The sequence below is a fragment of the Sardina pilchardus genome, chromosome 11 (assembly GCF_963854185.1).
Source record: "Sardina pilchardus chromosome 11, fSarPil1.1, whole genome shotgun sequence".
NCBI lineage: Eukaryota > Metazoa > Chordata > Actinopteri > Clupeiformes > Clupeidae > Sardina > Sardina pilchardus.
In genome coordinates, this window is record NC_085004.1 from 25,575,139 (window position 1) to 25,589,445 (window position 14,307).

Genomic DNA, 14,307 nt, shown 5'->3' on the forward strand with positions numbered 1-14,307 from the left:
ACTGGTAGACTTCTATTACGCCTGAGAACTGAAATTAAAAAACAAACAAGACTTGCTGTTCCTGTCAATAGACTGCGCGGCTCCACAGACACTAACACAACCGATTTCAATTCATTTAATTGATTATATTTTGGCTAATGATTTGCCATTGTTAAACAAGTTGAACGTTTGTTGAGTCCCAACGCAAGTCGCGGATCAAACGCTGAATCACTCTTGGTAAGACGCTCTTTGATATCACTATTCCTGAAAACATTGATTCAATTAGCGCTATTCATTCATTAAATAACCATACATATGAAGCAAATGCACTCCCAATAATTGTGATAAATGAGTTTACTCTTACTGCGGCCACATATTACAGTTCAATAAGGCAATTTCTGGAGAGGCTAACGTCAGCTTTAGATGTGCAAACCAACTACTTTTCTCTTCAAACTGACCGATCACATAGTCGAGAGACGTGACACCGGTTGATACAATAAGCTGTCCGTTTTGCACAGAGGGTCTCGTCCCTGGGATAGAAACGAGTTTGCTTCGAGATTTCTTTTGAAAACTAGTTGTATTGCAAGTTATGCCAGAAGGGTTGCTCATGCTCCTAACGGGAGCCGCCATGTTGTCTCCGTGTTGACAAAGCACTTGGGCGTTTTTTCATAAATTCATCCAATTGGAGTTTGAGCTATTGCTTCGCAGCCAATAATATCAATGGGCTCTGCACAGGAGGACTGACGTAGGGTTAAAGGCAACCGGCATCTGACAAGTGCACAAAGAATTACTCGTTTTCCGTTGCCAATTTTAGCTATCTATAAGGTGAGTTTGGAGTTGATATTACCCTTTCCTATTCCATAAACATTCTCCTCCCAGTCACTGTCATATTGAATACGGACGAGTTGATATTTAATCAAAACAACCAACAGGCGCTAACAAATGTTACATCACTAACCTAGCTGGCTAAGCACATTAGCTAACTTTGGAAAGCATTGCCGTTAGGTAACGTAAGATATTCACAGTTAAGAGCATGAGTACTGGTTATATCCCTCTGAATGAACACTTGATCAACAGAACAGCCTGCTGCGCTGACCAGTGATTCTGCCTCATAGCTTCATGAAGTGCATGTGATGTCCAAAAATTGCAAGCTAATGGTCACAATGAACTGTGACCTTCATTTGCTGACATGCCTGCTCTCTCATCATATTGTTAAATGTGGAGTCTGTTGTCAGGTCATGTTGCTCTATGTACCAGCATAGAGCAGTCCACACACCATCTAAGTTTCTAGATCAGACCAAAACATTGCTTAAGTGTGTACTCTGTTGTGGTAGTGTAGTGTTGACTTTGTTTTATGCATGTTTTTGTTTTATGTATTTTTGTTTGTATTTGTAGACATTGCTGGTGACTGTTCTACCCATAGGGTCAGATTGACCAGTCTGATTATGACATCAGGTGACCCAGCTCCCCCTGGTGTTGCTCTGTCAGGTGAGAGGGCAGTTAGGTACACTCCTCGGGGTATGATCAGATGAAACGCTCAGCAGGGGCAAGAGTGAGGGGAGAGAGAGCCTCTCCTTTAGTCGACTGGACGATTAGGCTCATAATTCCTCCCCTGGTCCTCATGCCCATGTCATGTGAGTCTGGTCAGTCAAGGCACCCGGCCTGACCCCCAAGGCAAAGGGATGGACGCAGAGGCTATGCTGATGACTCTTATTCTGCCTGTCAGTTAGACCCAAAACAGACTGCGGAGGTGGTGTTGCAGTCTGCGCCCGAGACCCATCGGCCTTACAAGGCAATGTGAGGGGCCAGCAGTGGAGGAGGAGGAGGAGGAGAAGGAGGAAGAGGAGGAGGATTGGGGTGGGGGTGCTCTGTTGTGGAGAGGGAGACTGCTCATTTCTAAATGCTTTTAGCAGAAACAGCACTGCTGTTTTGACAGCGTTTTTTGAGTGTAACGTACGCCGACAGTGGCGCAACAAATCGAGAGAACAAATGACAATGCAACATTGTGCAAAGGCTCAACAGAATGACAAAGAAATTGCCCTCAAAGAGCAGTAGCCCCTATCTATTAATACACCGTCCGTTGTTGGAATGGAAAAAAGGTCATAATTTGTTATGCATGCTGTAGGCCTACCACTAGGTAGTGCTCTTAAAATGATTGTTTATTTCCTTTTCTTTAAACACGTTGGCTGTGTGTTATTTCTATTATGTCAGCTTTTATCAATATGTATCTGATTGTGGCAAATAATACCACAGTCATAACATGTCAAACGTTTCCTGAGCGGGTTGTTTGGCTTTCCGTATCATTCTGCTCTTCATAGAGAAGGCTGCAGCAGGAACATAATGGCACAGGATAGGAGGGCAGCAAGATTAACATCGTGCCCCCAGTTTGTTTGCGTAGTGTTGAAAGGAAAGTAATAGTCTTCGATGCATGTTCAAGCAGACAGGCAGGGCTCCCGTTTTTAAAAAGTCGTATTCTTCCAAATCCCGTGGCCATTTCTTCCCCATTCTCTCTCCAAAAACAAACACACGGTTTATATTTAAAGATATGTTTAGGGGGGACTCTGTTATTATTTCAACAGTGGAAATCCAAAGGGCAGGAGATAAAGGTTTTGGTTGTTGATTTTCATTAGGTTTGATGGCTACTTATAGACTGTCTGAATGAGGTTGCGTTTAATGTTTTAGTTGGCATGCATGGAGATCAGCTGTTAATCAGCGGGAATAGAGCTGGCTGGTGAGCTGATTGTGAGCAACTCCTTTGATTAAGTCTGCTCTGTGTATTCTTTCTCTCTCTCGCTCTCTCTCTTTCTCTTTCCCTCCCTCTCTCCTCCCCATTCAAAGCCAAACAAGTCAGAGGTCTTAACAATAAATGCGAGACAGTGTGTTCCACACCATTGTGGGTGGGAGCGGGTCGGATAAAAAGCGGCGCGCGCCGTGCGGTGCTCTGCCACGCCGTGTTTGCCTAAGGCTGACCTACCACATTGATAGCCTTGCACTCATCAAAACCTCATCCTGCTCAGCTGCTTGACTTGCCTTTATTTTTGCATTCATTTTATTGCAATCAATTCACGGTACTTAGTGGCCGCTGAATGAGATCGGGGCGGGGGTGAGGTTGAGAGAAGGAGGGGGAGGGGGAGGAGGGCATGGGTGTTCTTGATCTTTTGAGTTTACATCTGGTCATGTTTAACCAAACAGGTGTCACTGTATCTCATCTGACTATAGCAGGCTTAATCCTGATCGCCGTGTTTGATAGCTTTAGAATAGGACCTCCCGGCTGGTCCGCAGACCCCGAACCCCACAGCATATTAGCGAGCACAAAGAGAGCCATCAGTGCCCACCCTCAGCTGCCTTCTGCTGCCCAGAGCGAGGGGATCAGAGTGGGGGGGGGGGGGGATCTCCCCCACGTCTCCCTCCCATCTGGGATCTCAGGGGAGCACTGTCTTATTTAACATGGGCTGGGCTCATGTAATCTTCTTAGGTCCCGCGCTGATGCCAAACCTTCCAAACCCTCATGTTTCCCTAATTTGAAGACTGTAATGGCTACAAGCCTCCTAGGCCTTTTGAATCCCCCCGCCCCACACACACACACACACACACACACACACACACACACACACACACACACACACACACACACACACACACCCCACCCCACCCCTCGTCATCACCACATCTCGTATCCCATCTCTCACAGTCAACCAATAGACTGTTTGATGTGAATAGACTGGGTTGCTTTTACAAAAGCCACTATCGAGGAATCAATCTGCAAGGGCTTGGGGGGGGTGTGTGTGATGTGGATGGGGGTGTGATCTGCGTGTGTGTGTGTGTGTGTGTGTGTGTGTGTGCGCGCGTGTGTGTGTGTGTGTGTGTGTGTGTGTGTGTGTGTGTGTGTGTGTGTATGTGCGTGTGTGTGTGTGTGTGTGTGTGTAATGAGGGGCGGGGGGGCTGGACTCCAGGGGAATCTGCCAGTGTTGTGTAGCTGTAGGCTGTCAGTGGTCTTTATGTCAAATCAGTGGGAAGAAGTGTATTACGACAAGCATTGCGAGCGCTGATTGATGATAAACTCCCTGGCGGTGCTGTAGGCCAGCTAGTTAAGCAGGAGGATAATCATGTCTATTGGCTTTGCATAAAAGTGCTAGATAATTAATTTGCCTTCCTTGGGCACCCTTTGATATTTTCAGAATGTGAGTTTGAACTCTCATTGCAGGACACTTAGGCTATTTTATGTTTTGGTGATGCCATGCTTAATTTCCATGTGTCATACTCTTGTATATAGTGCTATGTAGACATTTAGTGTCTGTCCTGTTTTGGAGTGACCTTTCATGGTTTGAATTGGCCTTTTAACCCCACTCTGCAAAGTACTGTATATGAAGCACAATAAAATGTATTGCTCAAATACATGGAAAGGCAGTTACACGTTTAAAGGAATACAGTGATTTTCTGCAAGTCCTTTTCTGGATTCTGTCTGGTCATTAAGCTCAATTCTAGTAATCGTATTCAGTCACCCTTAAATCTGATGTTTGCACTCCCTCCTCTTGCAGTTGACACAATAAGCTAATAGAGAGGGGATTCAGAGTGAACTACATGACCCTGTTTATTGACTCAGATGACGGCGGCATTGACAAGGGGTGTTAATTATATTCAGCGTTGTTCTGTGGAGGCCTATAATAGAAGAGGTAGGTTTCTGGAGGCAGTGTTGCTGAAATCCTCAGCCAAAGATAGAAATGGTAGATGGTAAATCCAGTGTTTGGATAAGTAGATGGAGAGGCGGAGAGGCCTTTGCGAGGCCAACAGTGCCCGTCTTTTCCCCGCTGGTGTGTCCGGGACCACATGGCTGCAGATGGCCGAGCCGTAAGTGCGTCTGTGACTTCCCTTTGTTTGCCTTGCCAGTGCCGTCATTTTACATGTAATCCTGGATTAGGACCCGACTCTGGTGTTAATTTCCATCTGCAATTTATTATTCAATTTGGGGTCGCTTACTTCCTCCCCGTCAGTCAGACGGGACTCCAAAGCATGCACATGGGGATTTGAGGGAGGGGAATGGAGGGCCTATCTAGGATCTGAAAGCAGCCTGTTCTTTTCCAATGAATCTTGTTTGATTCCCAGCAACCACCCCCCCCCCCAAACACACACACACACACACACTCATACATACACACACACACACACACACACACAGATTTTCCCCCGACACCCTCGCGCTGTGCCATGGAAAACCAGGCGGCTGCATATGGACCATCTCTTGATATCATTCACTGGCCGTGTAATCTTATTATGCTAAACCCCTAATCCTCACCTACACTGAGTGCCCAGACCAGCAGTGGTGGCCGTGGGGTGACACCGGTGTGATGGAGGCGGCGAGAAGGGGGCCCGATGTCTGATCCCCTCTCTGTCGCACACAGTGGGTCATCCGTGGCCGACGCGGCGATGTCCACAGAGGTCACCTGTGCCGAGAGAACTAGGAAAATATTCCTGGCAGTCTGAGAAAGTGGGAAATGCAAGGTATAGGAATGAGCGGAAACAATGATTGACTCATAATTACTTTGGGGAAGGAGGAGGGGAGGTGATTGGTGTTTCAGAAATATAGGAAAGAATTGTGGCAGTGGTCCATCCTTGGGTTTATGGAGGGATGGACCTTCGGCTTGTATGTATGGAACGTTTCAACTTGTTCCAGCTTCAGGCTGGGGTCACATTTCAGCCTGACTTCCACGACCAGCAGAAGCACTGTAGTATGAGGAAAGGCAATGGGATCTTCTGGGCAAAATAAATAAATAAACAAATAAATACAAATTTAACCAAGAGTGAGACTTTCTGGGAGGCTGTGCCCCACCCTGGGGCCTGACTAGAGCCTGCAGCTGTCCCCGAATTTCTCATGCCCCGACCCACAGAGCCACCTTCACTCAGGCAGAAAGGAGGGAGAGAGAGGGAGAGAGGGATGGGAGTGAGGGGATGAAAGAAGGAATGGATCGCACAGAGGGGGTGTGATGGGGTGGGGTTGGGGGTGAGAAGGTAGGAGGGCGAGAGGAGGAGGGGGGGTGCTTCCTCCCTCGAAGTTTGATCACGGTGAGATTTGGTGCTAGGGAGGGGGGTTAGAATGGGATTGGAAAAGAATGGGATGGAGAGGCAAGGGATAAGATGAGGGGGGGACCGGCGGTATGGTAGATGGTTGGTGGCGTAATGGGATTATGTGTAGCACCTTTTGTGGCACAGGGATGACCACCTGACACTTGGTGTGGCAGAGAGCAGTGTGTGTGTGTGTGTGTGTGTGTGTGCGTATCCTATGTGTTTGGATATGGTGTTGTTTTGGGGATGAGGGTGGAGGTGGGGGTTAATCCGCTCCCATATCTGAGATATCATTCCCGAGACGAAGGGGCTTTAGTTTGGCTTGTTTCTGCTCTGCTGACCAGGGTTAATTCCATGGATGGACCGGCCCACAGGATGCGAGATGGGGAGAGAGAGCACAGAATCCATCACCTGCTGGCCATCAAAAAGCCCAAGGCCTGTTATTCTTGTGTTGCCGGGATAGTCCTTATGGTAGCCACCATTAAGGGGTTGGGTTGTCGGGAACAGTGCTTTTATATCTAGCTTTCGCTTTTCGTCAGGCGGGTTTTTCCTAGTCAGGGGAGTGCATTTTGGATGTGTACAAACATCCAAACAATGTCTTTATTGATGGATGTTGGTGAGCAAAGATTGACCCACACGACCGGCTCATCTGCCAGCTAGACGACCAGAGGAAAAGTCAATACGGGGAGTGGAGATGGACTGTTTATTCAGACAACACACAGAGTTTGTGTCTGTTTTTAAGTGCCGGCCGACGACGACAAACAAAAGAGCCAGGCCCTCTCCGTCGCCGTGGTGACAGCAGAGCGCGGAAAGTCTTTTTATGTGAACCGGTCAAAGAAGGGGGGCACACACACGCGGCAGCTCGGCAGGGTCAGGGCCTTAACGCTGCGGAGCCAGCACCTCTGGGCAGAGGTGTTGAGAGGGAGAGCCGCAGGGCCAATGACCACTGCAGCGGTTCGGTTGTGTGATCATTAGATTGCAGAAGCAGTCCGGTCACTGTCCCGTCACAAAATGCATGTGTGTGTGTGTGTGTGTGTGTGTACATTGCGTCATGAGCTATTCTTATCAAGCGTTCCCGTCACTGTCCCGTCACTCGTGGCAAAATCCATATGTGTTGCGTGTGCATTGCGTCATGAGTTATTCTTACAGTTTAGGGAAATGATTTCTGTGTGTGTGTGTGTTTCTTGTTAAATGTTGCGTCTAGAATTTTAGCCTTTCTCTCCATGGCAGAATTGTGGTATGTTGTCTTCTGCTCATAATACCCAAAAATATATAAAGGATACTTGTACGTTTATGACGAATCTCTCTTTTTTTCCAGTTCTGCAACCCATTGTGGAATGTTTCGCCGTGCGCTTGGAAAGACTGTGGGATTTGTTGGCTACACCATCCAGTATGGCTGCATCGCACACTGTGCCTTTGAATACATTGGGGAGTTTGTCTCTGTAAGTCTATGATCTGTTTCCTGTCTTCCTTGTTGCTGTACGCTACATCAGTCTCTTTCATCATTCACATGTGACAAAGTGTTTGTGTTTATACCCATAGTGCACTGGGCCGTCCATGGAACCCACCATCACAAGCAATGACATAGTCTTCTCCGAACGGATAAGTAGGCATCTTTACAGAATAGAAAAGTGAGTCACATGAATCTCTGACATCAGTCACACCAAGTTGATGCTATTTCTTTGTATGTCAAGGTTAATTGATGTTATGTTGCATGTTGTACACTGTGTATCTTGGATGAATATGTCCAAATTGATTTTACACACTGCACTTGGCCAAGATGACCAATGCTCATCTTGAGTGGCTGATGTGATTGCCTTCTCGCAGGGGAGACATCGTAATAGCCAAAAGCCCCTCCGACCCGAAGATGAACGTCTGCAAACGAGTGATTGGGCTGGAAGGAGACAAAGTGTGCACCAGTGGCCCCTCGGACATCTTCACGACCCACACTTACGTGAGTAGCGCAAAACAACGGGAGATCATTCCCTCCATGCGCAACACACTCTGCAGGAATGCAAGAGGACCGCATTATCTGAGATAGCTTTGCCAAGCTAGCTAGCCTTGGCAGAAAAAAATAGGCATTCAAATGCGTGCTCCTTTGCAGTTGGGTAAATACCTCTTTTGCTTGCAATTGCTTTTGCAAAGGTATTACGAGCAAAGAGGCTGAGGACTACTATGTCACCGAAACAGCTGTTATTGCTTTTTTTATTGCTGTTGTCACCTTTGCTGTCTGCAATTTCTGTGAAACCCGTTGTGTTAGTGCCAGCTGAGTGGACCAGATGATTGGCTAGAGGGAGAAGAGGCCTTTCTCCAGGGTCTCCTGACTCACAGCGAGCCGCGGTGGAAACCCATATCTAAAATCTAAACGGGGAAAGTGGCCATTTTTTCTTGCCGGGACTGACAGGTTTCTGATGTAGCCAAGGAGCGCAACTTGGTGTAAGACCAACGTTGTTTAAGGTGCATCAGATCAATGGCAAGGATTAGCTGTGGTATCCGTAACCTAATAGGCAGAGGGGAGCGTCGGAGATCAAATCTGATAACCATGTGGAACAAAAAGGTCTCTTTTTTTATGTTCATTTGCCACTCCTGCGCACACACACTCACACACACACACCCCCACACCCACACCCACGCACACACACACACACTCACACACACACACACACACACACACACAAACAGAGACACACACACACACCTGTGCACACTCAAATCCGATGGAGCCGTTGGCAGAGGGGCGCGCATCGTGTGGGATGACTCAGCCGGCCCCTACAGCACACAAGCAAACAGCGAAGGAGGATGTTGTCGACGGCGTGCCGGAGCAGCATCCTCCGAGTTCAGTCATCGCCGCGTCCCTCCCCAAAAATCTCCTGCCTTTTTGCCTCGCAGACATAACAAATTGGCTCGCTACCTATCCCCGGTAATCTTAATGCACCTGAATGTAGGTGTCACAACAGAGACACATGAGCCGTGAAAGTAAATAGGTGTGGAGGGAGGGGGAAGAAGAAGGGGGGTGGGGGGGGGGCGTCTTCTATGCCGAGAGGCATTCAGCAAGGATCAAGCTAAAAACCCTAAACGGCAAGTTGAATTCTGCAGTCTGGCTAAGTGAAGGTATTAACAGGTTCACAGAGGACAAAGTGCACTCCTGAAGGATCTGGTTTCAAGGAGAGCAGAAAAAAAAAGATGAATGACAGGTTGACAACGATTTGAATGAAAGTGTTTTGCAGCTGCCGCCCCTGCCAGTGGCTGCCTGGGATCAGGCGAACTTGAGGTGTACGTACGTACCGGCTGCCATTCAGATGATTACGTGACAGCATCGCACAGCGCGTCCTGCCATATTGAACGCGTTTGAATGATGTTTGGCTGAATGAATTGATGGTGTCGTTCTGACTTCCCTCATTTAACTCGACACCTTGTGTGTCGGTGTGGGGGGGTGGGTTGGGGGGGAGGGAGGGCAACAGCAAGTTGCATGATTCTTCTGAGTGGATATTTATGTTAAGTCATTATCTGCGCCCATGCTCATTCAATCAGCATTAAAGTCTCAGCACTTGCGTGGCGTGAACGAGCAGTCATGCCGTATTCATGCTGTATGCTACAGTACGTGTGTTTGGGAAGTGATGCATAGTCTGTTTACATAAACTGTTTGGAGTACAGGCAGTTCGTGTTCTATGCAGTTCCGGAAGCCTTACAGTTTGAATGGTCGTGTTAGTCCATTAAAACAGCAGATAATGCCATTGCAACTTTTTTAAAGTTACTATTTGAGCTACTTCAAGGGTTCTGAGTATGACCAAATATATTATACTTGTCACTTTTCACACAGTTTCAAACAAAAGTAGTTTCTAGATAATGGTCACCATAAGATGAATCTTTAATGTATCAACATGCATATTTATTAATTTAAAAAAAAAGCTGCCTTCATAGCAGAAAAAAAGTTTTTTTCTCTTATAGATGGATGAATGATGTATTGATGGATAGAACGAGAGAAAGATGGATAGACATATGCTGATGAGTGAATGAATGAAACATAAGAATAAGATTAAGAATAAGAATAAGAATACATCCTTCTTCAGTTAACTACACAATATAAGGGGGTGTTGGTCTATTTCTGTGTTGAACACATAAGTCCATTCAAGCGTGTGCAGACCCACTGCTGCACATACACACAGGATGTAAAGGAAACCGAACTGACAGAGGACAAAGCCTTCTGCTCCTCTGCGAAGACAGATGATGATCAACGTCGTTTCGCTTCTTATGGATGGAAGCAAGCATATGTTTGCATGTTAATAAGATGTAATTGCCGCCGCCACAACATGCCGGCATATGTTTATTAAATGCCTCGCTAATGAAGCGCAATTTGTATTTGTGAAGAAGCCACCTTGTTTCCTCTCATGTTGGGTCAACATATAATCTATGAATAATCAGCCTCCTGATTAACCGCTCGGCCCCAAAAAACACACGCAGCGCAGCCACTCGGGAGTCTCCGAGCCCGTGCACTTCCTTGTAGTGCGACACCCCAGGAGTGGTTCTCCAGAGAAAATCATCGCTCTGTTCTTTTTTTTTTCCGCACATTTTTTTATTTTATTCCTTCTAAGCCTTTTTTTCGTGTGGGAGTGAGAAAAGGGAAAGGCGTGGAGGGGAGGGGAGGGGGGGCTTGGGTATCATCCAGTGTCCGGCGGAAAAAGTTAGGCATCTCCAAAATAGACGTCCCTATATTATGATGCCCATTATGAGAATATAATGTGTTGTTCGTCCTGTCCGCACATATAGAGTGGCCGGAGCGAGGGGAGTTAATTAGGGCCCTGACAGGCTCTCTCCCCTCGTGTGATGAGATTAGTCCTAATTGGTGTCAGAGTGGATCAGCGCTCGCTCTGCTGCAGTCGCGGCTGGCAGGTCTAGCCCTGGTCTAGACCCAGGGAGCGGCCCGAGAAGGCGTGGTCCAGCACCCCCCCAACACACACACACACACACACACACACACACACGTGCATACTCACTCACACACTCTCATCTACACTTTCTCTGTCTCCACTCTCGTTCTCTCTCTTATCTACTTTCTCTCTCACACGCTCTTACTCCCTCGCTCTCTATCTCTCTCTGTCTTTCTCACTCGCTCTCTGTATTTCTCTGTGTGAGGAGGAGACAGGGTTGTGTTGGTCGGGGGGTGGGGGGGTGGGGTGCACATTGAACCACCAGCCATAACGACCCTGTCTGCAGAGCTTGCTAAAACCATGACCCTGTCCTGTAGCGATGACCTGTCCCTTTAGCCTCATACAAGTGGGGTGGGGGGGTTACCCTGAGGATTATAATTATGCTGTTTAGCACAGAAATAACACACACATTTAATTGCTTCGCAAGAGCAGTTATTTCACAGCCGTTATTCCACACAACTTGCATAAAGAGTGGATGCTGTGAAAAAGGAAATAAAGATTACTTGTAGTTTTTAAAGGGTGATGCGTTATTTTTGTGGTAAATGTGAAAAGAACAGCGCGTTGGAATACATTTGGCATTTCATTATCCTTTTCTTCTCTGCACCACGTCTAGGTACCGAAAGGGCACGTATGGCTAGAAGGGGATAACCTTCGGAATTCCACAGATTCCCGAAGCTATGGCCCAGTTCCCTATGCCCTAATCCGAGGGCGTGTGTGCTTAAAGGTAACAGAGGAAAATGGCTGCACTTCATGTAACTGCTCTCTCAGGGGAAGAGAAAAATAGAGAAAGAGAGGAAAAATGGCAGAGCTTTAGATATTAATCCTATAAAGCACTTAAAAAAAAAAAAAAAAAAGACTTTGTATAAATTCATTTGATGTAGTTTGGAAAAGAAAAAGAGAAACTGACGAACTAGAGACCTAGTTCTATCTTGGCTGGGCATCCTCCATATGTTGTGCCAGAAAGGATATTCTCCAATGTGTAACCTTGGAACCAGGTCAGCTCACCTTCTGCTTGCCAGGACATTATATAGGTCAAACTGATGGCCCAACATATTACAGGAAAACACTCTCCACCATAGATATCGCAAAATAAGCTCCTGTGTTGGCTCCTTTTGTGCATTTGATTGGTTTGGATGAGAACAAAGAATACACATGAGATTTTGCATATTTGCTATAAGTAAAATGATGATCAAAAGTGAATATGCCTTTTGCTTTTTTGTCTTTCTCCTTGACAGTTGTGGCCCATGAATAACTTTGGTTCCCTGAATGAGAGTCCAAATGGGAGGATTCCACGAAGTAGCTGACACGATGTCGGCCTCTGTATATAAAACGGTTTTCTAATGTTTTTAAATAAATATTTATGAATAACCTTTGACGTTTTTGCCTTTCATTAAACAACTTACAGTTGGTAGATATCAGGACTGAATTTGTTGGACCTTTTATACTACACATCCATCATTTGCTTATTTTCAGTCTTATTTCTTTAATGGTTCCAACTCTAGCGGACTCCGTGCAGAGCAGAGCTGTTTATTTTCTGTGTCGGTGGGTGTGCTGTTGTGGCACACAGGTATCATGTCCTATATCATCTCACTGACTATTTACCTTTTCTGCTGGTGTCAGCTTAGAAACACCTTTTTGTTGATCCCTCTGGGCATTGGTCCATTTTACCTGTTTTAGATGCCCTCCAATGTCACCTCTCGCCCCCTTAAGCGATGCGTCACGGTTCACTGGCCATTCACTAATAAAAACATGTGAAAGGTTAATTGCATTTGCAACACAAATTACTAATTTCTGGATAAGACTGACATGTCATTAAAGATTTAGATTAGTTTCCCCCTCATTGACAGAGCCTACTCTGAGAATACAGTCGGAAGGCCTCTGTGTAGGCCTCCCATTTCATGTCCAGGGCCATAGAGTGCATTTATGAGTTACCGCCATGCTTTCAACACCTGTAAAGTTTGGCTATAAGATAACTGGTTAAGTTAAAATACGAAGAAACAATACAATATGATTTTTTTTATATTTATTCTAAATGGATACAGGTTTCACATTTCCATTTTATTCCGACATTCAGAGTTCTGTCGTGTCTGTCAAACGAGTATTTACCATGGACAAAGCATAAAGCAGCTCAAGTAAAATCGAAAATTTCCCAGCCGTGTTCCTTCTCAAAATAGCGGGCTTTTAATGGCATGTTTATATTCCCTACCTCTTGTGGTTAAACAAACCTTCCTGTGCTAAATTTTTCAGCAGGCTGCAAAGGCAATCATAAAAAAAATGTGATCCTTTTTCCTCACAGCCCTGCAATATTTATAGGCACTTAGTAAAGCCGAGGTGGCTGTATAAACTCTGGCTGGGGCAGCTCTGTGGCCCCTGTGATACTGATGCTGCAGTGCCAGGGCAGATTTCATCTTTTCCACTGCAGCCCATGACCTATAATGAGGGTCAACCGTCCCCAAAACAACACGGAGCCAAAAACGCGTCAGTGTGACTGAGGATCAGAGTAGCGTTTGTGACGTTTAGTTTGCAGTTTCTCTCTCTCTCTCTCTCTCTCTCTCTCTCTCTCTCTCTCTCTCTCTTTCCAACCCTCTCTCTCTCTCTCCAACCCTCTTTCTCTTTCTCTCTCTCTGACTGACTGCCGGTCTTCAGTCCTTGTCGTACAGTTAGTGGTTAACAAACTGATGCAGCTGAAAATAGATAACAGAAAGGAAGTTTCATTAACTGTGGTAAAGAGCTGCACATTTGCCCATTGAAAGGAATCTCAGTCAAGAAAAGAATATAATTAAGTAGTCAGTTATGAGACTACAGAATGTGTTACTCTGGCCATTGTCAGATGTGGTGATGTGTCTCGTCACTTTCATTAAAGGAATGTGGCAACTTTTTGGGAAATTAGCTTTGCCATGCAGTACTTCACTAGATGTGGATTACACCAGTTAGCCTATATAGCCAGCCTTTAGATATAAGAGAGCGCTAATGGGCTAACTGGTGTAACCCACTTCCAGTGAATTATGCTAAGCTAGGCTAACAGTGTCAGACTGGGATACTGTACGCACAGAGAAGAAAAGGGTAGGCTTCGTATCCTTGTAACTCTGGATATCAGATTAGACTTCAAAATAAGCTATTTTTACTCATTTGAGATTTTAATATTGTTAGGCTGTTAACCTAAATACTGTAAACATGACTTTAGTCGCAGATCTATCCACTGTAGAATGCATTCCTCAAACCAAGGGTAGGCTACAGTATATGTAATTTGCAGTCTGTCTGCATCAACACAGTTGGTTTCTTCACTGCTTGGTTGGAGAGTTTTCTGAAATGTTAACTTCAAAGACTTAAGTTGTACATC

The 14,307-nt window shown here is 45.9% G+C and overlaps 2 protein-coding genes across 3 annotated transcripts in view; one reads left to right on the top strand and one right to left on the bottom strand.

Moving 5' to 3' along the window:
- The window catches only part of elp4 (elongator acetyltransferase complex subunit 4), a 65,562-nt gene extending 64,950 nt beyond the window's left edge, over positions 1-612 (bottom strand). Inside the window, exon 1 of the mRNA XM_062549761.1 lies at positions 438-612. Coding sequence (XP_062405745.1) covers positions 438-609 — 172 coding nt within the window. The 5' untranslated portion in view covers positions 610-612. The remainder of the gene's footprint in view (positions 1-437) is intronic.
- Positions 26-12,335, top strand: immp1l (inner mitochondrial membrane peptidase subunit 1). Of its 2 annotated transcripts, none has more exons than XM_062549764.1 (6): positions 26-216; positions 7,358-7,481; positions 7,582-7,670; positions 7,867-7,993; positions 11,581-11,691; positions 12,203-12,335. In XM_062549764.1, exons 2-6 carry the CDS (start codon positions 7,377-7,379, stop codon positions 12,269-12,271), a joined length of 501 nt encoding a protein of 166 aa, XP_062405748.1. In that variant the 5' UTR covers positions 26-216; positions 7,358-7,376; the 3' UTR covers positions 12,272-12,335. The 2 variants fall into 2 exon arrangements, with proteins under 2 accessions (XP_062405748.1, XP_062405746.1); XM_062549762.1 differs by lacking the exon at positions 26-216 and adding an exon at positions 691-804.
- Positions 12,336-14,307: the final 1,972 nt, after the last annotated feature.

Coding starts and splice junctions, on each gene's coding strand:
- immp1l (XM_062549764.1), top strand. CDS start 7,377: ATGTTTCGCCGTGCGCTTGGAAAGACTGTGGGATTTGTTGGCTACACC. Junction 7,482..7,581: donor ACATTGGGGAGTTTGTCTCT/GTAAGTCTATGA, acceptor TTATACCCATAG/TGCACTGGGCCGTCCATGGA. Junction 7,994..11,580: donor TCTTCACGACCCACACTTAC/GTGAGTAGCGCA, acceptor CACCACGTCTAG/GTACCGAAAGGGCACGTATG.